The sequence below is a fragment of the Phyllobates terribilis genome, unplaced genomic scaffold (assembly GCF_046119375.1).
Source record: "Phyllobates terribilis strain yellow unplaced genomic scaffold, ASM4611937v1 Scaffold_12__6_contigs__length_324123572, whole genome shotgun sequence".
Taxonomy (NCBI): domain Eukaryota; kingdom Metazoa; phylum Chordata; class Amphibia; order Anura; family Dendrobatidae; genus Phyllobates; species Phyllobates terribilis.
Genome location: NW_027362772.1, coordinates 204,699,368 through 204,725,195, shown reverse-complemented (window position 1 = coordinate 204,725,195; position 25,828 = coordinate 204,699,368). Strand labels below are relative to the sequence as shown.

Sequence of the window (25,828 nt, the reverse complement as noted above, 5' to 3'; positions counted from 1 at the left end):
ACTGCGACCAAGACAACCCCTTTTTTTTCCACATCTTTTCCACACACTCGGATCTTCATCCGTACCACCCCTGCGACCGGGATGGGTAATTGATTAGCTGCCGTGAGTCTAATTACTGGTCCCTATTCAGGCCACACTATCTCTGGAAATCGCTGTTGAAAGTAAGCTTCTGTCATCGTAGTCACCTGGGAAACCCGTGTCAATCAGGCAGTGAACAGCCCGACCGCTTATTTCAGCCAAGACAGTCGGGCTGGAGGAAACTAGGTCCTTGGGACTTCCTTTTTTTCTTTTCCCTTCCTTAGGCTCTGGGGTGTGTCCCTCAAACACGGAGCCCGTTAGTTTAATGGCTGCCCCGACTGGGGACGCCTTCAGCTTGCACAGCCCCTGACGTAATGTCCTCCGCCTCCGCACTTCCAGCAGGTCGTGTCTCTGTCTGTGTAGGGCTGCCTCACTTCTCTATGGAACTCTCCTGCAGGGCGGGGCCTGAATTCAATTCTTTCCCTAACTGGGGCAATCGATCCGGGTATCTCTGGTGTCACCCCGCATCTCCTGTATCTCCTTTTGCATCTCTCGAGCCTATTCCGGTTCAGCTGCAGGCGGGGTGGGTACCTCGTTACTCCGGACCATCCCTGCCAGGGCCGTCACCCCCATCTCCTGCTCTCTCACACGTGCCTCCGCCCCCACTTCTAGAAAAGTCATACGCAAGGCCTGCTTCAGTTTCACATCCCTGAGACCTGCCACAAATTGGTCCCTTAAGATCACGTCAGGGGGGCCCATTCCCAAATTCCCCATGTCGCCTTTTCTAGTGATATAGGCATGCACCCTCTGTAATGCATTAATATACTGCGTCACAGTCTCCCCCTCCTGCTGCACTTGGTGAAACAGCCTTATCCTCAGCTCTCCTACATTGGTGGGATCCCCATGCATCTCCTCCAATATCCGCACCACTTTTTCTACAGTATCTCGGTCATGAGGAGGGCGGTACATCACGGAGTGCAGGGCCTCACCGTCCAGGGCCAGTAGGGCTATTTCGGCTTGCATAGCTGGGGTCATCGTATGCATACGTAACATACTCCTAACTCTCTCAACCCAGTCCCACAGCATCCTATTGTCCCCGGTGAACTTTGGGAAATTGCTGAGCATGGCCCCCAGCGGCAAGCTAGATCCAGGATGGGCTGATCTGCAGTGTCTGTGTCTAAAGACTGCATCCTGCCGACTATGCCAAATGTAACACAGGTACTTTAGATGCAGGGACACAGAAACACAGAGCAGCCAGTACAGGGTTAATAAGCAGGGGGGGATTTATTGTAACAGGGTCAATCTTGGCTAGATGTAGCAGAGTCGACACGGTTGTAATCGGCAGTTTTACACTTAGCTGACTCTTGTTCCCCACAAGGCAGTTGCCGGCTGATGCCGGTGTTGTTTTCTTCTGGCTTTCCTGACTAAACAATGCTCCGTCTTCTGGCGGCAGCGGGCGGTCTTCGGTTTGACCTGCTGAGCCCCTAGTCCAGAACACTGCACCTCACTTGCTCGGCTCAACGGACCCTGCGTCTCTTCTCCCTCTAGTGGGGCTTGACCTCAACTGTCAACTCCCTGCTTTCTCGCGCAGACCTCCTTTTTTTTCCCTCTTCCTAGACACGCCCCCAGCTCCCCGGTCACCTGACCCCTGTGCTCGCAGTCCGTCTTCCTCCTGCAACCAGAGGCACGACCCCGGCAGTTCCGGATCCCTTGTTCTAAAAGTACTTACACCCCGGTTTCCCCCCTTACAAACACATATTTAATAGGGATCCATTTAGGATCCAAAAGAGCAGGCTCTTTTTGGTGAGAGGAGTCAGAAGAACCAGATCACCAAAAAGTGCCCATCACTACTGCAGACATTAGAGCAGCTCTGCAGCAAACAAGGAACTGACGATCCTCGCATCCACCAATGAGAAGACAGCATCCACAGGGGGCGGAGCTGCAATCAGAATGCCGAGTCTGAGTTATGTCAGAATCACAGCTCAGGTTTTCTCCTGCATCTGGCTGTGTCAGCGGCCGCACAGAAGCAGTTAGAAGGCCGATGTGGCCCGCGGGCCGCAGTTTGCCCAGGCCTGGTATATGGTGTTTTTTTTTTTTTTTGCAGGGGCGGAGAACATCGGGGACAAGGTGTAAGAGATTATAATGTATTTTATTTTTATTTGAACATTTTTTTATTAATTTGAACATTTTTTTTTACTTTCAGCATAGCACAGGCGCCGGGCCGCATGGGAGACTACTGCTCCCATCCAGAGGTGTCTGCGCTCACTGTTTATTATGGCAGTAGGTGCCGGCTGATGGTGGTAGTAGTAGCATCAACTGGCGCCTATGACCCACAGTAAGCTTTTTACGGCGGGTCACTGTCACAGGTGTGGGATCATGCTGACACCTGTCAGCACAATGCCACAGCGCTTTGACCACGGTAATGCTATTACCTCTCATCGGAGCCTGTGTTTCCTGCGCTGTCACACAAGTGGCAGAGCGGGAAACCAGGGTTATTCGGCTCCCCTATTCACATGGGGTCCGTATTCAGGTCTGGGGTATGGGTACTGTTCTGATACCCAAACCCAAACTTTTAAAAAAACTGTTGGGCGTTCGGCTCAATCAGCCGAACCCGAACAGTCACGGGTTCGCCCATCACTGGTTAGGATAATATCCTGCACGCATAGCACTTTAACTAGCAGAATATATACAGTACATCTGTTCGTAACCCTTAATAGCTGCTGGGGAATACTTCATTTTATATCACTTTTTTTTTTTTCTCACTTTTTGTTTTCTTTGTTAATGTTCGTATTTTTATTCTTACTCTATCAATAAAAGTTCAGTTTTAAGTATTACTCCAATCAGATTAGTCAGTGAAACACGTGACAGCTTATTATCACAGGGGTCTCAGTGGTGGCCGGGACTGCTCAGAAACTGAGCTGCACAGCACAGCTGTCGACGGAATAGCGGCCAGGTACTGCACATCCTATTGATTTGAATTGATAGATGCTGTGCAGTACCTAGCCGCGTCCACTAAACAGGCAACATAGCTCTGCAGCTCTATAACTGATCAGACGCTTCTGCTATCGACACAAGGAACAACTGATCGGCGGGGGTGCCGGGTGTTGCACCATCCCCAATCAGACAATGATGACGTATCCTAAGGATAGGCCATCAATGATAAAATCCGGGACAACCTCTTTAAGAACCATCTGAAATGACAGGTGTACTTTAACCCCTTTACGACGTGGTAGTACGCACCACGTCGTAACCCCTGGTTCAGTGGGGGCTCTGGCGCTGAGCCCGCACTAGACCAGGCACATGTCAGCTGATTTATACAGCTGACATGTACCCGCAATAGCCGCACGTGGAATCGCGATCCACCTGCGGCTGTTTACCAGTTAAATGCCTCTGTCAATCTCTGACAGCGGCATTTAACATCGCACAAAAAGTGCGGCATTAGCCCCGCCAATCGGTGGCCCCGTCACATGATCGCGGGTCACCGATGGGTTGGCATGACAACTCGAGGTCTGCAGCAGACCCCTGTGGTTGTTATGTCTCGATTGCTATGAGCGCCACCTAGTGGTCAGTGCTCATAGCACATGAGCATTTCTGCTGCATACAGGCAATGTGCTCATTGCCTGTATGTAGCAGAGCCATCAGGAAACTGCTACTTCTAGTCTCCTATGGAGACTATTGAAGCAAGCAGAAAGTAAAAAAAATGTTTTTAAAAATATTAAAAAAATAAAAAATATATTAAAGTTTAACCTTTCGCGTAACGGCGTAATGAGAAAAAAATTCTAAACATCAGAATTAAGTTTTTTTGGTAGTCATAACATTGAAATAAAATGAAATAACGGTCGATCAAAACATAGGATCTACCCATAAATGGTATCAATAAAAACATCAGCTCGACGCGCAAAAAATATGCCCTCACCTGGCCCAAGAACCAGAAAAATGGAGACGCTATGGGTCTCGGAAAATGGTGCCTTTTTTTTTTTTTTTTTTTTTTTTCAGCAAACTTGGGATTTTTTTTTCACCACTTAAATAAAAAAAAAACTATACATGTTTGGTGTCTATGAACTCGTAATGACCTGGAGAATAATAATGGAAGGCAGTTTTAGCACTCAGTGAACGTGATAAAAAAAACAAAAAAACAACTGTGGAATTGCATTTTTTTGCAATTTCACAGCACTTGGAATTTTGTTCCCATTTTCCAGTGCACAATATGGTAAAACCAGTGATGGCGTTTAAAATTACAACTTGTCCTGCAAAAAATAAGCCCTCAAATGGCCATATTGACTGAAAAATAAAAAGGCTATGGCTCTGGAAAGAAGGAGAGCAATAAATGAAAACGCAAAAAAGGAAAATGCTCCGGTCATTAAGGGGTTAAGACTCTAGTTATAATCAATAGGTTAAAATAGAAAACTAAAATTTGAGTTAATTATTCATGATATACTGGAAGGAAATGTCCTGCAGGTTAAAATGGGGAATACAATTCAGTGCATTACTGGTAAAAATAATTTTAAAAAATTGGTTTGTCTCTATTTGTGTGTAGTTTCAGCCTCAGGTAACAAAACCAGCAAATAAAATCCTCACATTTTTTTCACAGAATTTTGAATTAAACATAAAATGGATAAACATTTGAAGACTTATTAGTGGAAAAAAATAATTCACTCTTGACATTGAATTTAAAGAGTACCTTTCACGAGTGTGAGCAAGGTAACCTGGTCACATAATGGAATTGTGGTTTCAGAGCTGAGTAATATGTTGTTTTCATTTGGTAATTCCTTCTCTCCATTGTTGACATACTAGTTTGTAAAGTTTAGCCTATAATTCATGTTATGTTCAACTTGGTGTTAGTAGCCATTTGTCTCTGGGGGTGTGTACTTCTTCCCCTGTATGAGTTTGACCAATCATAAGCAGGCAGCAACACACAGAGAAAGAAAATAATATGCCCTCCTCTCCTCATTAATCATTGCAGCTGCTGTGTAGAGATAAAGAAAAGCTCAGTTATGTATCATTAGAACCACTTCCTGATCTCATCTTATGACAGTCAGTGTGGGGGGAGGGAGAGATCTGACAGCACTGTGAAATGAAATCTGGAGGTGATGGTAATGATACATAACTCAGCTCCACCATATCTCTACACAGTAGCTGAAGTTATGTATCATCACAAACACTTGTAGATCTCATCTCACAGTGCTGTTAGCTCATACCCTCCCCCACATAACTCAGCTCTTCTGTATCTCTACACAGTAGTTGCAAAGATTAATTAAGTGAGGATAAAGGGTCTTTTTTCTCCCCTGCTTATGATCATTCAACCTCATGCAGGGGAAGCGGTATACGCCCTCAGAGAAGAATCATTTTCAGAAACTATAGCCTAAGATTTACAAACTAATATTTCCGCAATGGATAGGAGAAATTTAAAAAAAAAATACCATGTACTCAACTCTGCAGTCATTATTCTATGATGTGGCCAGTTTACCATGCTCAAACTGTTGGAAGGTTCTCTTTAAGAATAACATTAAAATGGCATCAAAGTAGCACATATAAAAGAATCCTCCTTTTTCTTTCCCTAAGGTCAAGGCCCCACTATCAGTGTTTGGTCAGTATTTTTTCTCAGGAGTGGGAGTCAAAACCAGGAATGGGTGATAAATTCAGAATTGGTGACTTGTTTCTATTATACCTTTTCTCTGATTGCTCCTCACCTGGTTTTGGCTCCCACTCCTGAGAAAAAATACTGACCAGATACTGACCAAATACTGATAGTGGGGCTGTGGCCTAAATGTGATTGATTGCAGAAATGGATTGTTCACTAATGATTTTATTTTAACAGACAGTACTTCCAGTGCTTCCATTAAGGAAAGGTGCAAAATTGGAATGAAGTTGGAATATCCCAGTGGATATGCTATGAAGAATGTGTGGTATCCAAAAGGATGCAGTATGATTGCATATGAAAGCCTAGAAGAATTGGACACATGCCTCCGGGGAAAGTTTATTCACATCTTTGGAGACTCAACTTTAAAACAGTGGTATTACTATATTGAGAGCAAAATAAAAAGTAAGTTTTGCTTTTAACAAAAGAATAAACATAGCCAGTTTGTATAACAATTTAGCAAAGTGTTAGGCTATGTTCACAAGTAACTGCTTTCTGTTTGTCTGTTCTGTTTAAACAGACAGAACAAATCAATGTAATTAGCATCCAGTGCATTCTTGTTTTAAACTGAAATATACCAGCGCCAATACTTTATACGGGATCTGTCTTCTTTCCGTTTTTTTGTTTAATTTCAGAGCTGAAGAAAACGTTCTGCCTGTAGGACTTTTTTATGGCTGTTCTCAAAACAAGATGGGCCCCATGTAAATCCATGGAGCCCCTTTGCCTCTGTTTACACCAGCACAGGATGCTAATTAAGTTTATCTGATCTATTTGTCTCTTCTAAATGGAACATACAAACATAAAACGTAATGTGAAGTGCGATGTAGATAATGGTTTCCGCAAGGATATATTTCTAGTTTTAAAGGACTTGCAACCTTTGTATGTAGAAAAATAACTAACGCAAGTGTAATAGTTTTGTTAGTTTATTTCCCACGAGAACACAATTCGGGTCTGTGTTCTGTGATTCCTAAAATATATGAATAAATTTAAAAATTATAGCAAATTTGTATATAAAATGGGGACTGTAGAAGTTACAGAGCATAAAGGGTGCCGGCCAGTGTATGAAAATAAATTGACAAATATGCAAAAGGACACAAAATGGAACATAAAGGGTCTGTTCCCTTTTAATTAAGTTTCTACCCTGGCTGCAGTTTGCTAAACATCAAACCGAGCTGTACTCACCTACCCTGGGTCCACCAGTGAGTGTCTTCTGATGCTCCCAGTTTCTGGCTTTTGCTACGGCACTGATATCACTTTGATAGCGTGGCAGCCAATCAGTGAGTTCATTGGCTTTTTATCAGTGTTAACAAAACGGCTCCTGTAGAATCGCTGAGCTCGCTGATTGGCTGCCTCACTGTTGATGGGATCTCAGTTTTGCAGCCAATGCCATGCACCGGGAGTTGCTGCGGAGACTCACCAGTGAACCCAAGAAAGGTGAGTACATCATGTTTTATTGTTTTATAACAAACTGCAGCCCCTTTAAAGGGAATCTGTTACCCCCTGGGACTTATCTGACCTCTAATATGGGCATACAGGTGATAGAAATGTAAATCTATACTTACCTGTTTGCCTCATATTAGAGGTCTTGTTGCTGTGAAATGTTTTTTTATTCTTATAAGTCTCTGATGTGTTCCAGTCCCTGGGACTGGAAGAAATCCCCGCCTCCTGTGTGAATATCAATGCTTCCCTCCTCCCCTGCATGTTTCAGTGCCTGGATTTGGCTGCTGAAACTGCACATCACAGAGCACTGTGATATGCAGGGTAGGGGAGAAACATTGTAATTCACACAGGAGGCAGGGATTTCTTCCAGGCCCCAGCTCCACAGCATCAGAAACTTGACTGAATAAAAAGACATTTTACAGCAACCAGACCTCTAATATGAGGCATACAGGAAGGTATAGATTCACATTCTATCACCTGTATGCCCATATTAGAGGTCAGATAAGTGCCAAGGGGTGATAGATTCCCTTTAAGGCTGAATATCTATTCAGAAAATGTATTGAACTTTATTTGCATAGAAATCCACAGACCAGTACATAGACATTTAAAAACAAAACCATCCAAAAATAAGAACATACCAGGTTGTAGCCTAAAATATAGATAAAAAACACCCTACATGGATAATAAATATACAACAAAAAGAAAACTCAGGCAAAAGAGTAATATAACGTTCCAATACATAGATATAATAAATACATATGCAATAATGCAATATTACCAAAGGGCAAATCCCATAGAAGAGAAAATCACAGGATAACTACAATGATAGAAATATAGTAAGGAGTTCAAACAAGTAAAATAATAAATATAAGATATTCAGTGGCATGTAAAAGTTAGTGCATCCCTGGTAAAACTTACTATTATTGTGAACAGTTAAGGCAAGTTGAAGATGAAATGATCTCTAAAAGGGGCTAAAGTTAAAGTTCACACATTTACTTTGTATTTTAAGCAAAAAAAATAGTCATTTTTTTACATTTTAACAGTTACAAAAAGGAAAATGGGTTGATGGAAAAGTTTGGGCACCCTTGGAGATTTGTGTGCTCAGATAAATTTGACCAAGGTTTCAGACCTTAATTAACATGTTAGAGTTATGGCTTGTTCACTAGCATTGTTAGGAAAGACCAGGTGATGCAAATTTCCCAGCTTTATAAACACCCAGCCACCTCTAGCATTATGCCAAAAAACATCAGCCATGGGTTCAACTAAGCAGCTGGCTGGCACTCTAAAAATTAAAATGGTGGAGAAGCAGGAGAAGCCTATAAGAAGATAACAAAGTGTTTTCAAGTTGCCCTTTCCTCAGTTCAAAATGTAATTAAGAATTGGCAGTTAATAGGAACAATTGAGGTCAATATAAGGTCTGGAAGACCAAGCAAAATTTCAGTGAGAGCTGCTCGTAGGATTTCTAGAGAGGCAAATCAGAACCCCTGCTTAACTGCAAAAGACCTTCAGAAAGATTTAGTAGACTCTGGAGTTGTGGTATATTGTTCTACTGTTCAGAGACACAAGCACGAATATGGCCTTCATGGAAGAGTCATCAGAAGAAAACCACTCCTACATCCTTTCCATAACATTCAACTTCAGAAGATCTAAACAAGCCTGATGCAGTTTGTAAACAAGTCCTATGAACCGATGAGGTTAAAATAGAACTCTTTGGCCACAATAATCAAAACGTATGTGTGGAGAAAAAATGCCACTTAATTTCAAGAAAAGAACATCTCACCAACCATTAAGCATGTGGGTGGATCAATCATTCTTTGGGGTTGTGTACCAGCCAATGGCACGGGGAACATTTCACGGGTAGAGGGAACAATGGTTTAAATGAAATTTAAACAAATTCTTGATGCAAACATCACTCCATCTGTTAAAAAGCTGAAGATGAAAAGAGAATGGCTTCTACAAATGGATAATGATACTAAACACACATCAAAATTCACAATAGACGATCTCAAAATGCGCAAGCTGAAGGTTTTAAAATAGCCCTCACAGTCACCTAATATGTACATCATTGAGAATCTGTGCCTAGACCTCCAAATAGAAGTGCATGCAAGATGACCCAGGAATCTCACAAAACTGGATACATTTTCCAAGGAAAAATGGATGAAAATCCCTCAAACAAGAATTTAAAGACTCTTGGCTGGCTACAAAAAGCGTTTACAAGGTGAGATACTTGCAAAAGAGGGTTCTATTAGGCACTAACTATGCAGGGTGGCCAAACTTTTGCATTGGCCCCTTTTTCTTTTTAAAATTTTGAAAATGTGAAAATTTATATATATACTAGCTGTACTACCCGGCTTTGCCCGGGTTAATAACTGCTGTTAGCAAAATAGAATGTGTTAACAAAAATGTATTCTCCACACAAAAACCACACAACAAATAGATAGAAAGTTCAATGACTCTTGAGGAAGCAGTTCTTGTTCTCTTGTCTGCAAGCCTCGCTTCCCTGTCCTCAGAAAGTTCATTGGCTCTTGAGGAAGCAGCTCTTGTTTTCATGTCTGCAAGCCTCACTTACCTCTCCTCAGAAAGTTCATTGGCTCTTGAGGAAGCAGCTCTTGTTTTCATGTCTGCAAGCCTCGCATCCCTCTCCTCAGAAAGTTCATTTGCCCTTGAGGAAGCAGCTCTTGTTTTCATGTCTGCAAGCCTCGCTTCTCTCTCCTCAGAAAGTTCATTGGCTCTTGAAGAAGCAGCTCTTGTTTTCATGTCTGCAAGCCTCGCTTCTCTCTCCTCAGAAAGTTCATTGGCCCTTGAGGAAGCAGCTCTTGTTTTCATGTCTGCAGGCCTCACTTACCTCTCCTCAGAAAGTTCACTGGCTCTTGAGGAAGCAGCTCTTGTTTTCATGTCTGCAAGCCTCGCTTCCCTCTTCTCAGAAAGTTCATTGGCCCTTGAGGAAGCAGCTATTGTTTTCATGTCTGCAAGCCTCGCTTCCAGCTCCTCAGAAAGTTCATTGGCCCTTAAGGAAGCTGCTCTTGTTCTCTTGTCTACAAGCCTTGTTTCCCTCTTCTCAGAAAGTTCATTGGCCCTTGAGGAAGCAGCTGCTATTCTCATGTGTGTCAGCCTTGTTTCTCGGTCTTCACATTTTTTATTGGCCCGTAATGCAGCTTTTCTTTTCGCAACAGCTGACATTCGTGCCATGAAATTCCTTTTCTTATGAGGCACTATTGTGGTAAAAATAGTCTGTAACTGGCAGTTTCTATATCCTCTCACATAGAAGTAATGTGACTGACATCAGCCTTTCCACCAACACACCCTAATTGACATCTTATTACCTTACACAAGTTTTGTTATACTGAGAATATCCTTTTTTGCCTATATTAAGCAATCATAGCTCAGATTAATTAACTTTAGCAAAATAGAAGCTGAGCTGTGATTGGTTGCTATTGGCTGCCTGATAAATCTTTGTGAGATGAGTTTTGTGTGTGCTGAGGGTGGTATATGTGTTAAAGCATGTGGTAGTGTGTGGTGCATTTTGTGTGTGTGTTCATATCCCCGTGTGTGGTGAGTATGAGTATCCCATGTCGGGGCCCCTGACTCGCACCCTGGGCCGTGGGGCACTCGTGGGCGTGGCGTCGGGCGGGGCGCGGCCGCGGCGCTCGCCACTTGAGGCCTAGCTGGGAGCAGTGGCGGCGCGGCAACAGATGCGGTGAGTAGGGCTTCGGGTTCTGCGACGGGAGGCTGGGGCAGGCTTGCGGTTGCTGGGCCTGGGGTGGTGACGTCCCCTGTACCTGCCTCGGTCCTCACGGCTCCCTCCGCGGCGTCGCCTCCAGTCCTCTCTCCTCTTGCGCCGTCCTCAGAGGCAGGCAGACTCCGGGGTGCAGTTGAGGCCTGTCGCTGGTGGGTTTCGGCCTGCCGGGCCAGTTCCTCCCTCCACTCGATGAGCGGACCATCCTCCGCTCCAGGTCCTCCAGTGCAGCTTGCGCACGCTCCGGGTCTCTCGGGAGCTGCGCCAGGATCTCTGCCAGGCTGCAGGGTGGTTCGGCTTGCAGCAGGCTCCGGGCCAACAGGTTGGTGCTGTTGAACGCGTCCATTCCCAGGTGCGGTCTGTCTAGGCTGATCCAGACCGCGCCCTGCCCCACGGTTTTCTTCTCTTCCCACCCCCATTGGGGGTGGTCCCAGGGCAACTTGGTAACAATCACTTTCAGGGGCAACCCCTCCACCTTGATGGACATTTCCACAGCCACACTCATGGCTGTCGGGGGTGGGCTCCTTCTTTGGCGCCATTCTGGGACCTGGCCCACGATGGGAGGTGGCTTCCTGTGATCCTTTGGCGCGCACATTATGGCGCTCGTTCTTCTGGGGCGGGCGCCATTTTCCAACACAGTCAATCTCAATAAAACAGTCTCTTTCTCTTCAGGCGCGCAGTACCCGTTGTTAGCAGGCACGAAATCCTGCCGACTACGCCAAAGCTGACTCGCCCCCTGGGCCGTGGGGCACTCGGGACCGGCCTTCAGGGCAATGCGGGGAGTAGTAGTGGCGACCCGGTCCCGTGGCTCAGGATGGTCAGACCAGTGTCAGTCCTTTAGATATTTTAAGTGATGTCCGACTACGCCACCCGTGGATTTGCGGTCATTAGGAACCGCCGCTGCAGGGCAGACCGCTGGGGCTGATGGTGGGTGCAGCTGAGGTGGTGTGACTCCCCACGGGAAGAGTGCAGCCCCAGGGCAGTGAAGTGAATGGTGGAAGTGATGGTGGTGAGAGGCCCAGTACCGGTAGTGCTGCAGGCGCAAAGGAGCACACAGACAACAAGTTACAGTCCAGGGTCTTTACTCACAGTTCATTTGTTCCGGGTCACTTCTGTCAGCAGTGACCGCCCGAGCCGTGTTGCGTCCACCAGGTGTGGGGCTCGGTCAACTCCCAGGCAGCTCAGAAGTATGGCTCAGGACCCCCTTCAATCCTTCCTCTGGCCTGCCTCACCAGTGACCCACTTTTGTCCAGCTACCGCGGATCTGCGCGGGTAAACGTGGACCCCGTTCCACGCTGTCCTTTATGGTGCCTTCCCAGAAGGTTTGATGAGGTGCTGCACCAATAAATGGTCACAGCCTCCGGTCTTTGGCTGAGGGTTGTTTCTCCTCCACCAACTTGGGATCCGGTACCCTTAATCTGCCTGACCCTTCACCCGGTATTCTCGTCGGTTCTTAGGGTCCCTTCCACCTTCTTGTTCCTGAGCCCCTCTGTTCCTCTGTCTCTTCTTCTCCTCCTTTCTGTTCCTCCTTCTTCTCCTTTCTCGTGGAGCTGGGCTGAGAAGGAACCACAGCTCCCCTTCACCTCCTCTCTCTCTCCACTCTCCTCCTCGGCCTTTCTCTAGGCCCACTCTGGAGTAGAACTCCTACAAAGCCTCTACTCCCTGTCTTCTCCTCTCTCTGCACAGACTGACTGATTGTCCTAAGATGGTGCCCACCTTTTATACCTCCCTCTAGCCTTGAGCCCAGGTGACCAGCAACCAATGTGCTCCTACCTACACTCAGGAACCAACCCCTATCTGCTCCTACATCACTGGGTTTTCCTCCCCCCTCCCCACTCCAGCCAGGGACATGGTCTGTCGTACCTGCATTCCTGTCTAATGGGAGTACCGTTGAGCTGTCCCTCGGAAATGGGGTGAGTGTGCTGTATGCAGCTAACTGAGCCCTGGTCCATACTCCATCCTTACCTGGGAGTGGAATACCACACCTCTGGCAGAGGTGCAATACCCCTGTAGCGGCCGAACCCTCGGGGCGCTACATTCCCCCCTGGTAAACCACAGCACGTCCTCGGGCTGGAAAAGAGCAAAAATAGTTAAATACATGACATGCAAACTTTTTCAATAACCTTTTACATTTAGAAACGGACGACACAGATGAATTCCCTTTATGGGACACACTTTTCTTTCACTAGGCATTATAAAATATTTTCAACACTACTGGAACTCTTTTGTCACTTGTCATATAAAACGGTTTCAAGATCATGTAAAACATTTTCTAGCAGCATATTAAACTCTTCATATAAAACGATTTTAGGCAAAACACATTCTGATATTCTTGGATCATGGCCGCGGTGCAACTTGCGACCAGGTGTTCATCCTTCTTTTAAGTGCAAAAACTTCAGTAAACTTTTAAACATGAGGGACTCTCTGTCCCGAGGTAGACGTGGTAGTCTTTTTATAAAACCAGTAGGGGGCGCTTTAGGAAGCGCAACTATTTACAGGGGATTGGCCGTTCCCAGTCCTCGGTCGGTTGGAAAGGGGATGGCTGCTCTCAGTCCTCAGCCAGGCAGGGGGATGTAGGGGGTAACGTTCACACGGGAAACAGTTTCACAAAAGTCCTTTGTACCCCGACGGGTAACTATTTACACATATGCTTTTGCTACTTACTAGTAGCGGTGTCCTCCATATGCTCCTTCCTCCTCATACTGTTCTTCAGACCCGTCCGGGTCCTCTTGACTTTCCTCGTAGCCATAGTGCCGCAGTTCTTCTTCTGTAAGTCGATGGACATGGAGGGCGTGCGGTCCTTTTGCGCCCTCGTGTCGGGTGAAGGTGACCACATCACCAGGGTAGAGGTCACGGCCACCGTGTCCTTCCGGTAGGTGGCTTTCAACGTCCCTGCGGGTTACAAAGACGTCGCCTGCCGCTTCCGGGCCCCTGATGAAGCCCCAACCGTTCTCCATATGGAATTTAATTATGGTCCCGGTGATTCGGGGACCGCGGGCAGCCCGGGGGTCCTGACGGGCCTTGCGTTTTTGCTCCGCGCTTCGGGCTTGGAGCCGCTCCTCCCTGACGCGCCTCTCCCGCCGTTCCCGTTCGAAGGTCACCAGTTGTTGCTGACAAACCTCCAGATGACGGACCGCGTCCGCCCGGGTCTCCTGAGTGAACCCCATCAAGTTCTCGCCGGCGGGGTCCCACTCAAATTGGGCGTCTTCTAATGGGAGCGGGGTAACCTCTTCGGGCTCCGGAGCCGATATCAGAGGCTCGCACAGGGGCTGGGTTTTCCATGGCTGACCGCTGGTCAGTTCAGCCGGCCACTCCAGCGGCAGTCCATCCAGACCGGTATGATGGGCAAACAGGTCCACGCCCAGCGGTGGTATAGTGGGGGGACCCGGTTTGGGAGCAGCGCCTGGGGGCACTCGGCCTTGCGACCAGGCCGGGGGTCTTCTGGTCACGTCTGGTGGCGGCCCAGCCCGGGAAGGGGGTGCCGGTGGAGTAGCGGCGCCCGTGTTAACCAGGCTTTGCGACCGGGCCGATGATGCTTCCTTCTTTACGGCGCCCGGGGTCAAGGGACGTGGTGTCGGGCGGGGCACGACCGCGGCGCTCGCCGCTTGAGGCCTAGCTGGGAGCAGTGGCGGCACAGCAACAGGCGCGGTGAATAGGGCTTCGGGTTCTGCGACGGGAGGCTGGGGCAGGCTTGCGGTTGCTGGGCCTGGGGTGGTGACGTCCCCTGTACCTGCCTCGGTCCTCACGGCTCCCTCCGCGGCATTGCCTCCGGTCCTCTCTCCTCCTGCGCCGTCCTCAGAGGCAGGCAGACTCCGGGGTGCGGTTGAGGCCTGTCGCTGGTGGGTTTCGGCCTGCCGGGCCAGTTCCTCCCTCCACTCGATGAGCGCACCCCACTGCGCTCGGACCATCCTCTGCTCCAGGTCCTCCAGTGCAGCTTGTGCACTCTCCGAGTCTCTCGGGAGCTGCGCCAGGATCTCTGCCAGGCTGCAGGGTGGTTCGGCTTGCAGCAGGCTCCGGGCCAACAGGTTGGTGCTGTTGAACGCGTCCATTCCCGGGTGCGGTCTGTCTAGGCTGATCCAGACCGCGCCCTGCCCCACGGTTTTCTTCTCTTCCCACCCCCATTGGGGGTGGTCCCGGGGCAACTTGGTAACAATCACTTTCAGGGGCAGCCCCTCCACCTTGATGGACATTTCCACAGCCGCACTCATGGCTGTCGGGGGTTGGCTCCTTCTTTGGCGCCATTCTGGGACCTGGCCCACGATGGGAGATGGCTTCCTGTGATCTTTTGGCGCACACATTATGGCGCTCGTTCTTCTGGGGCGGGCGCCATTTTCCAACACAGTCAATCTCAATAAAACAGTCTCTTTCTCTTCAGGCGCGCAGTACCCGTTGTTAGCGGGCACGAAATCCTGCCGACTACGCCAAAGCTGACTCGCCCCCTGGGCCGTGGGGCACTCGGGACCAGCCTTCAGGGCAATGCGGGGAATAGTAGTGGCGACCCGGTCCCGTGGCTCAGGGTGGTCAGACCAGTGGTAGTCCTTTAGATATTTTAAATGATGTCCGACTACGCCACCCGTGGATTTGCGGTCATTAGGAACCGCCGCTGCAGGGCAGACCGCTGGGGCTGATGGTGGGTGCAGCTGAGGTGGTGTGACTCCCCACGGGAAGAGTGCAGTCCCAGGGCAGTGTAGTGAATGGTAGGAGTGATGGTGGTGAGAGTCCCAGTACCGGTAGTGCTGGAGCACACAGACAACAAGTTACAGTCCAGGGTCTTTACTCACAGTTCATTTGTTCCGGGTCACTTCTGTCAGCAGTGACCGCCCGAGCCGTGTTGCGTCCACCAGGTGTGGGGCTCGGTCAACTCCCAGGCAGCTCAGAAGTATGGCTCAGGACCCCCTTCAATCCTTCCTCTGGCCTGCCTCACCAGTGACCCACTTTTGTCCAGCTACCGTGGATCTGCGCGGGTAAACGTGGGCCCCGTTCCCCGCTGTCCTTTATGGTGCCTTCCTAGCAGGTTTGATGAGGTGCTGCACCAATAAATGGTCACAGCCTCCGGTCTTTGGCTGAGGGTTGTTTCTCCTCCACCAACTTGGGATCCGGTACCCTTAATCTGCCTGACCCTTCACCCGGTATTCTCGTGGGTTCTTAGGGTCCCTTCCACCTTCTTGTTCCTGAGCCCCTCTGTTCCTCTGTCTCTTCTTCTCCTCTTTTCTGTTCCTCCTTCTTCTCCTTTCTCATGGAGCTGGGCTGAGAAGGAACCACAGCTCCCCTTCACCTCCTCGCTCTCTCCAATCTCCTCTTCGGCCTTTCTCTAGGCCCACTCTGGAGTAGAGCTCCTACAGAGCCTCTACTCCCTGTCTTCTCCTCTCTCTGCACAGACTGACTGACTGTCCTAAGATGGTGCCCACCTTTTATACCTCCCTCTAGCCATGAGCCCAGGTGACCAGCAACCAAAGGGCTCCTACCTACACTCAGGAACCAACCCCTATCTGCTCCTACATCACTGGGTTTTCCTCCCTCCTCCCCACTCCAGCCAGGGACATGGTCTGTCGTACCTGCATTCCTATCTAATGGGAGTACCGTTGAGCTGTCCCTCGGAAATGGGGTGATTGTGCTGTATGCAGCTAACTGAGCCCTGGTCCATACTCCATCCTTACCTGGGAGTGGAATACCACACCTCTGGCAGAGGTGCAATACCCCTGTAGCAGCCAAACCCTCGGGGTGCTACACCCCACCTTAGCAACTGTACGGTATATACTCTTTGGCGCCATCGCGCTCATTCTTTAATTCTCCCTTGTTCACATGTGGCAGCTGTCAATTTGCCTCCAACACTTTTCCTTTCACTTTTTCCCCATTATGTAGATAGGGGCAAAATTGTATGGTGAATTGGAACTCGCGGGGTTAAAATTTCGCCTCACAACATAGCCTATGACGCTCTCGGGGTCCAGACGTGTGACTGTGCAAAATTTTGTGGCTGTAGCTGCAACGGTGCAGATGGCAATCCCGGACATACACACTTACATACATACACACATTCAGCTTTATAGATTAGATTCATATTTTTTTGCCTAAAATACAAAGGGAATGTGTCATCTTTAACTTTAGCCCTTTTAGAGATCCTCAACTTGCTTAACTGTTCACAATAACAATAACTTGACCAGGGGTGCCCAAATTTTTACATGCCATTGTATACCTGAACATCCATAGAAAGCCATATGGGGACTGTTACCTCACACGTATCACCATATAAAGTTGGCTTTTTCAGGAGAACTCTATTGCCCGAGTTTTCTTTTTGTTGCTTATTATCAATGTGGAGTGTTTTTTGCCCTATTTTAGCATAGAATTTGGTACTTTCTTGTCTTTGGATTTTTTTTTATTGTTTTTACATGTCTATGTACTGGTATGTGGACTTCTATGTAAATAAAGCTCCGTGTATACAGTGTCTTGAAAAAGTGTTCATATTCTGTGAATTTTTCTATATTTTTTCACGTTACTCCTACAAACTTAAATTTATTTTAGTGTGATTTTATGTGATATACTATCAGAAAGTAGCAAGTATTTGTGAAGTGTGAAGTAAACGATACATGGTTTTCTAATTATTTTAAAAATATAAATCTGAAAACTGTGACGTGCATTTGTATTCAGCCCCCTGAAGTCTGATATACATAAAATCCCAAGTGACCAATTGTCTCCAGCAGTCACATAATTAGTAAGTTGAGTCCTCCTATATGTAATTTATTTTCAGTATAACTACATCTGTTCTGTGAAGGCCTCACAGGTTTGTTTGAGAACATTAGGGATTAAACAGCATCATGAAAACCAAGGAACACACCAGACAGGTCAGGAATAAAGTTGTGGAGAAGAGGAGAAGAATAAAACAGGGTTAGGTTATAAATAAAATAGCCCAAGCTCTGAACATCTTATGCAGCTGTGTTAAATCCATCATCCAAAAATAGAAGGAGTATGGCCCAACTGCAAACCTACCAAGACATGGCCGTGTACCTAAACGGACATCCCAAGCAAGGAGAGCACCAATTAGACAATCAGCAGAGGCCCATGGTCACTCTGGAGGAGCTGCAGGGATCCACAGCTCAGGTGGGAGAATCTGTCCACAGAACAACTATTAGTTGTTTACTCAATAAAACTGGCCTTGGTGGTAGAGTGGCAAGAAGAAAGCCATTTTTGAAAGCAAGCCATAAGAAGTTTGCAAAAAGCCATGAAGGGTACACAGCTAGCATGTGGAAGAAGGTACTCTGGTCAGATGAGACCAAAGTAAAACATTTTTGACTAAATGAAAATGCATTTTGTGCTATCCGTGGCATAAAAAACTAACACTGCACATCACCATGAAAACACCATCCACACTGTCAAACATGCTGGTAGCAGCAGCATGCTGTGGGGATGCTTTTCTTTAGAAAGGAGAGGAAAGCTGGTCAAAGTTGATGGGAAGATTGGTGGACCTTAATATAGGCAATCAAGTAGAGAAACCTGTTAGAGGCTATAAAACTCTTAAGACTGAAATGCAGGCTCACCTTCCAGCAAGACACAGACCCTTAACATACTGCCAGAGCTACAATGGAAGGGTTTAGATCAGGGGTCTCAAACTCAGCTGGGCATATGGGCCGCACACTGAAAAACATTTAATTTGGGGGGCCTCATTATTTGCATGACAAAGTGACATTTTTAGTGATACCATTTTATTTTCTATACACCTTTTGAACTGGTCCTCATCTTGTAGACATGGTTTCCCCTCCAGGTCCCCCATATTGCAGACATAGTCTACCCTCCAGGTCCCCCATATTACAGACATGGTCTCCCCTCCAGGTCCCCCATATTGCAGACATGGTCTCCCCTCCAGGTCCCCCATATTGCAGACATGGTCTCCCATCCAGGTCCCCTATATTACAGACATGGTCCCCCATCCAGGTCCCCCATATTGCAGACATGGTCTCCCATCCAGGTCCCCCATATTGCAGACACGGTCTCCAGTCCAGGTCCCCCATATTGCAGACATGGTCTCCCATCCAGGTCCCCCATATTACAGACATGGCGCCCCATCCAGGTCCCCCATATTGCAGACATGGTCTCCCATCCTGGTCCCCCATATTGCAGACACGATCTCCCGTCCTGGTCCCCCATATTGCAGACACGATCTCCCGTCCAGGTCCCCCATATTGCAGACATGGTCTCCCATCCAGGTCCCCCATATTGCAGACATGGTCCACCATCCAGGTCCTCCATCCAGCAGACATGGTCTCCCATCCTGGTCCCCCATATTGCAGACATGGTACCCCATATTGCAGACATGGTCCCCCATCCAGTTCCCCCATATTGCAGACATGGTCTTCATATTGCAGACATGGTCCCCATATTGCAGACATGGTCTCCCATCCAGGTCCCCCCTATTGCAGACACGGTCTCCAGTCAAGGTCCCCCATATTGCAGACATGGTCTCCCATCCAGGTCCCCCATATTACAGACATGGTGCCCCATCCAGGTCCCCCATATTGCAGACATGGTCTCCCATCCTGGTCCCCCATATTGCAGACACGATCTCCCATCCAGGTCCCCCATATTGCAGACATGGTACCCCATATTGCAGACATGGTCCCCCATCCAGGTCCCCCATATTGCAGACATGGTCTTCATATTGCAGACATGGTCCCCATATTGCAGACATGGTCCCCCATCCAGGTCCCCAATATTGCAGACATGGTCCCCCATCCAGGTCTCCCATATTGCAGACATGGTCCCCCATCCAGGTCCCCCATATTGCAGACATGGTCCCCCATCCTGGTCCTTATGTTGCAGACATGTCCCCCATCAAGGTCCCCCCCCCATACTGCGCACAGGGTCCCCATCCTCCCCATATTGCGCTCAGGGTCCCCACCCCCCCCATACTGCGCTCAGGGTCCCCGTCCCCCCACACTGCGCTCAGGGTCCCCTTCCCCCCATACTGCGCTCAGGGTCCCCGCCCCCCCCCCCATTCTGCGCTCAGGGTCCCCATCCCCCCCATACTGCGCTCAGGGTCCCCGTCCCCCCATACTGCACTCAGGGTCCCCGTCCCCCCATACTGCGCTCACGGTCCCTGTCCCTATCCCCCCATACTGCACTCCGGGTCCCCGTCCCCCCATACTGCTCTCAGGGTCCCCATCCCCACCATACTGCGCTCAGGGTCCCCGTCCTCCCCCATACTGCGCTCAGGGTCCCCATCCCCCCATACAGCGCTCAGGGTCCCCGCCCCCCCATACAGCTCAGGGTCCTCGTCCCCCCATACTGCGCTCAGGGTCCCCGTCCCCCCATACTGCGCTCAGGGTCCCCATCCCCCCCATACTGCGCTAAGGGTCCCCGATCCCCCCCATACTGCGCTCAGGGTCCCCGTCCCCCCCATACTGCGCTCAGGGTCCCCGTCCCCCCCATACTGCGCTCAGGGTCCCCGTCCTCCCCCATACTGCGCTCAGGGTCCCCGTCCCCCCATACAGCGCTCAGGGTCCCCGTCCCCCCCATACAGCACTCAGGGTCCCCGTCCCCCCATACAGCACTCAGGGTCCCCGTCCCACCCCATACTGTGCACAGTGCCCCCCTACTTCACACAGTGCCCCCTCTATACTGAGTACAGGTCCCCTGTGCTGTATTTCACATGACAGAGAAGAAAAAATAAGATTCTCACCTGTCCTCCGTTCCCTCAGCATCCTTTCTGCACCTGTGGACTGCAGGCACAGACCCCATAACGATCGCGGCTCTCTCCAGCAGCCGCGGACATCAGCGCTGTAATGCAGAGTATTGCCAAGCAGAGACCGACTCTCTGCACAGCAATACCAGTGTCAGCAGCCGGCCTATCAGAGGCCAGCAGCTGACATCTGCGCATGTCAGTGATGTCATACGTCACTGACATGCGCTGGGACGCAGAGGTCAGCTGCTGACCTCTGATAGGCCAGCGGCTGACACTGGTATTGCTGTGCAGAGAGCCGGTCTCTGCGCAGCAATACACTGCATTACATCGCTGATGTCGGTGGCTGCTGGAGAGAGCCGCGATAGTTACTGGGTTTGTGCCTGCAAGAAGCAGCTGGAGGGGCAACATGCAGCCCGCGGGCCGCGTGTTTGAGACCCCTGGTTTAGTTCAAAGTATTTTCATGTGTTTCAATGATCCAGTGTCATGCAAGGTATGGGAATGACTAAGTGCAAGGGAAAAGGGAGAGGAAGCCCAAACACTCAGTTAAGGGGAAGTGGAGACCCCTAGGCAGATCTAATATCACACTGCCTACCCTAACGTCCAAATGTAGGTTCCACAACTATCGCTGAGCAGGACCCTAAACCCTGGATGACCCTAAAGCTTGGCCATAGATAGGGAGGGGGAGGGGTGAGCACTGGCCAGGCCCCACTATAAACTAAAGACAACAAGGTAGACACACAAAGGGGATAAACTTAGCTTGAGCAGACACTAGAGGAGTAACACCAAATGTCCTCCAAGTGCACCTGAGAAGACGCTAGCCGACTGCTAGTGCTAACAGCCTGTACATAAAAGAATCACCAGCCATTCCCTGGAGCAAACTGAGTGTTTTTAACTCCCGGGCAAGGGTGTGTCAATAAGCAGCAGGAGGGGGGTCACCGCTTGGTCCTAAAGGCAGAAGGATTAAGAAGGCATCTGTAATGCCAAGCACAGTGACCTTCTAAAGCCAGATCCAGAGCGACTGTCTATACACCCCCGTGACATCCAGTCAAAGTCCAGATCTAAATGTCATTGAGAATCTGTGGCAAGACTTGAAAATTGCTGTTTACAGACAACTCCATCCAATCTCCATGAACTAGAACTAGTTTGCAAAGAAGAATGGGCAAAAACTTTAGCCTCCAGATGTGCAAAGCTGATACAGACATACCACAAAAGACTTGCAGCAGTAATTGCAGTAGAAGGTGGTTCTACACAGTATTGACTCAGGGGCTAAATATAGATGCACATAACAGTTTTCAGATATATATTTTTGAGATATTTGGAAAACCATGTATCATTTCCTTTACATTTCACAAATACTTGTTACTTTGTGTTGGTATATCACGTAAAATCCCAATAAAATAAATTTAATTTTGTAGGTGTAATATTAAGAAATGTGAAAAGTTCATGGAGTATGAATACTTTTTCGAGGCACTGTATATTTTTTTAGTAGATGTGCAGCTTTAATGTGTATGTTTCCCTTTGGCTGCTTTTTGATATTAGCTGAAAACTGGACATTACCGTTGATTTTGTTAGAGAGATACAGTACAGACAAAAAGTTTGGACACACCTTCCCATTTAAAGATTTTTCTGTATTTTCATGACTATGAAAATTGTACATTCACACTGAAGGCATCAAAACTATGAATTAACACATGTGGAATTATATACTTAACAAAAAAGTGTGAAACAACTGAAAATATGTCTTATATTCGAGGTTCTTCAAAGTAGCCACCTTTTGCTTTGATGACTGCTTTGCACACTCTTGGCATTCTCTTGATGAGCTTCAAGAGGTAGTCACCGGAAATGGTCTTCCAACAATCTTGAAGGAGTTCCCAGAGATGCTTAGCACTTGTTGGCCCTTTTGCCTTCACTCTGCGGTCCAGCTCACCCCAAACCATCTCGATTGGGTTCAGGTCTGGTGACTGTGGAGGAATCACTCTCCTTCTTGGTCAAATAGCCCTTACACAGCCTGGAGGTGTGTTTGAGGTCATTGTCCTGTTGAAAAATAAATGATAGTCCAACTAAACGCAAACCGGATGGAATAGCATGCCGCTGCAAAATGCTGTGGTAGCCATGCTGGTTCAGTATGCCTTCAATTTTGAATAAATCCCCAACAGTGTCACCAGCAAAGCACCCCCACACCATCACACCTCCTCCTCCATGCTTCACGGTGGGAACCAGGCATGTAGAGTCCATCTGTTCACCTTTTGTGCGTCGCACAAAGACACGGTGGTTGGAACCAAAGATCTCAAATTTGGACTCATCAGACCAAAGCACAGATTTCCACTGGTCTAATGTCCATTCCTTGTGTTCTTTAGCCCAAACAAGTCTCTTCTGCACATTGCCTGTCCTTAGCAGTGGTTTCCTAGCAGCTATTTTACCATGAAGACCTGCTGCACAAAGTCTCCTCTTAACAGTTGTTGAAGAGATATGTCTGCTGCTAGATCTCTGTGTGGCATTGACCTGGTCTCTAATCTGAGCTGCTGTTAACCTGCGATTTCTGAGGCTGGTGACTCGGATAAACTTATCCTCAGAAGCAGAGGTGGCTCTTGGTCTTCCTTTCCTGGGGCGGTCCTCATGTGAGCCAGTTTCTTTGTAGCGCTCAATGGTTTTTGCAACTGCACTTGGGGAAACTTTCAAAGTTTTCCCAATTTTTCGCACTTACTGACCTTCATTTCTTAAAGTAATGATGGCCACTCGTTTTTCTTTACTTAGCTGCTTTTTTCTTTCCATAATACAAATTCTAACAGTCTATTCAGTAGGACTATCAGCTGTGTATCCACCAGACTTCTGCACAACACAACTGATGGTCCCAACCCCATTTATAAGGCAAGAAATCCAACTTATTAAACCTGACAGGGCACACCTGTGAAGTGAAAACCATTTCCGGTGACTACCTCTTGAAGCTCATCAAGAGAATGCCAAGAGTGTGCAAAGCGGTCATCAAAGCAAAAGGTGGCTACTTTGAAGAACCTAGAATATAAGACATATTTTCAGTTGTTTCACACTTTTTTGTTAAGTATATAATTCCACATGTGTTAATTCATAGTTTTGATGCCTTCAGTGTGAATGTACAATTTTCATAGTAATGAAAATACAGAAAAAACTTTAAATGAGAAGGTGTGTCCAAACTTTTGGTCTGTACTGTATATCCCCAGATAGTTTGGTACGGTCATCAATGATTGGACAGAGTCATACTGTGTAGGGCACAACCCACTGACACAAGGTGAGACGTAGAACAGTGCTAAGTTCTAAGACAAGATGCTCCAGAATTGTTATTTTATGATGAGTACTGGTATCTACTAACAGACATGTCAGGAACGTTTACAGGTCACCTTTAATGTCATCAAGAGAATGCCAAGAGTGTGCAAAGCAGCCATCAAAGCAAAAGGCGGCTACTTTGAAGAACCTAGAATATAAGACATATTTTCAGTTGTTTCACACTTTTTTGTTAAGTATATAATTCCACTTGTGTTAATTTATAGTTTTGATGCTTTCAGCGTGAATGTACAATTTTCATAGTCATGAAAATACAGAAAAATCTTTAAATGAGAAGGTGTGTCCAAACTTTTGGTCTGTACTGTATATACACTCAATAAATACAGTAAGTAAAGCAAATCACTAACTATAATCTATTCTATGTACAGTAATGACTTTCTCATAGGCCTAATTTAAAATTAGATATAGTGACATTTATTTATCTATATACAGCACTCCAAAATTTCAATCTTTATGAAGATAATTGGTCACGTCAACTTTTAATCTTGGACATTCAGCGAAATATGAAAATTTCCTGGAAAAGACACACGTTCCCTTTTATTTCCTCCTCATATGGATCATGGAAAGAGGAGCGTACCATTGCTCGTGAAATCGACTTAATAAGAGGTGATAATCGAACTGTGATCATACTAAATATTGGAATGCATTTCAGAGCCTACCCCATTTATTACTTCATTAAGAGACTGTATAATATACGCCGTGCTATAGAGCGTCTGTTCCATCGAAGCCCAGAAACTAATGTTATAATTAAGACTGAGAATACAAGTGACATGAAGAAGGATTTTGAATGTTTCAGTGATTTTCATGGTTCAGTACATTACTTTATTATGGAAATTGTCTTGAAGGACCTCAATGTTGGCTTTGTTAATGGTTGGGACATGACTAATGCTTTTGATACAAATGATGTTCATCCTCCAGAAAAGGTTATTGAGAATGAGGTTAAAATGCTAATGACATATATCTGTTAAAATTGTGCAAGAAGAATGTGGTCAAAGTAGCAGTATCTGCTGAGATAGGGAATGGATCCCTCATGGGTTACATCTGAATCACGTCATTCGAAGATTTAGATGGAAAACCCAATGTAAGTGCTTAGCGTAGAGTGCAGGATAAATGTAATCCAAAATGTTATGTTAAATGTTCCCAGTAAAAGCGTCAACTCAATCCACAAAAAAAGCAAGTCCCCACTCATGTCTGTCAGTAATAGGGGCTTTCCATGTTACTGGTAATGCAAAAGCAAAATTGATCACCCCAAAAGAAATTCAATGAATTCTTGGCTGCCAAATACAAATGCCCCATCCTTCTAAGATATACAATGGGCCTATAGCACAATTACCTTCCACATATTTAAAAAAAACAATTTGGGCACAATGTATGGGCACTGTAATATACTGAGCACTACAATGGCAGATTTGCAATTTTCACTCCGCAACATCTATTGCTGTTTGTTTCTGGTTAACACCCTTGAAGTCAAACTCATCACTAAACCTGTAGATAAATTCCCAGAGGGGTGTCACTTCCAATAAGAGTGTTTTTAAGGGGGATTCTGCTTTTCTGGAACTTAGGGGCTCTGTATATGGAGTCCACAAACTTTTCAAGGAAAATCTGTGCTCTGAGACTCAAATAACGCTCCGTCCCTCCTGAGTTTCGCTGTGTAGTTGAGCAGTACTGCACAGCTATATGTGGGGCATTGCTGCGTTCTGCACAAACTGTGTGACACATTTTGGTGCCATTTTTACTGATTTCCCCTTGTGAAAATGTAAAACCTGGGGCTAAAACAAATTTTTTGTGGTAATAATGTAATGATGTTTTCTTCACCGCTCAATGGTATAAGATTATGTGACATACCTGTGGTGTCAATAGGATCACTGCACCCTTAAATGAATTCATATAGAGGTGTAGTTTCAAAAATGGGGTCAGTTATGGGGGGTTCTGCTGTTCTAGCACCTCAGAAGCTCTTCCAATGTGACATGGCACTCGCAAACCATAACAGCAAAATCTGCATGAT

The 25,828-nt window shown here is 47.1% G+C and overlaps 1 protein-coding gene across 1 annotated transcript in view; it reads left to right on the top strand.

Annotated features, from left to right (window-relative positions):
- LOC141171752 (NXPE family member 1-like) overlaps positions 1-25,828 on the top strand; it is a 243,487-nt gene that overhangs the window by 94,179 nt on the left and 123,480 nt on the right. The window contains exon 3 of the mRNA XM_073655393.1: positions 5,850-6,061. Coding sequence (XP_073511494.1) covers positions 5,850-6,061 — 212 coding nt within the window. The remainder of the gene's footprint in view (positions 1-5,849; positions 6,062-25,828) is intronic.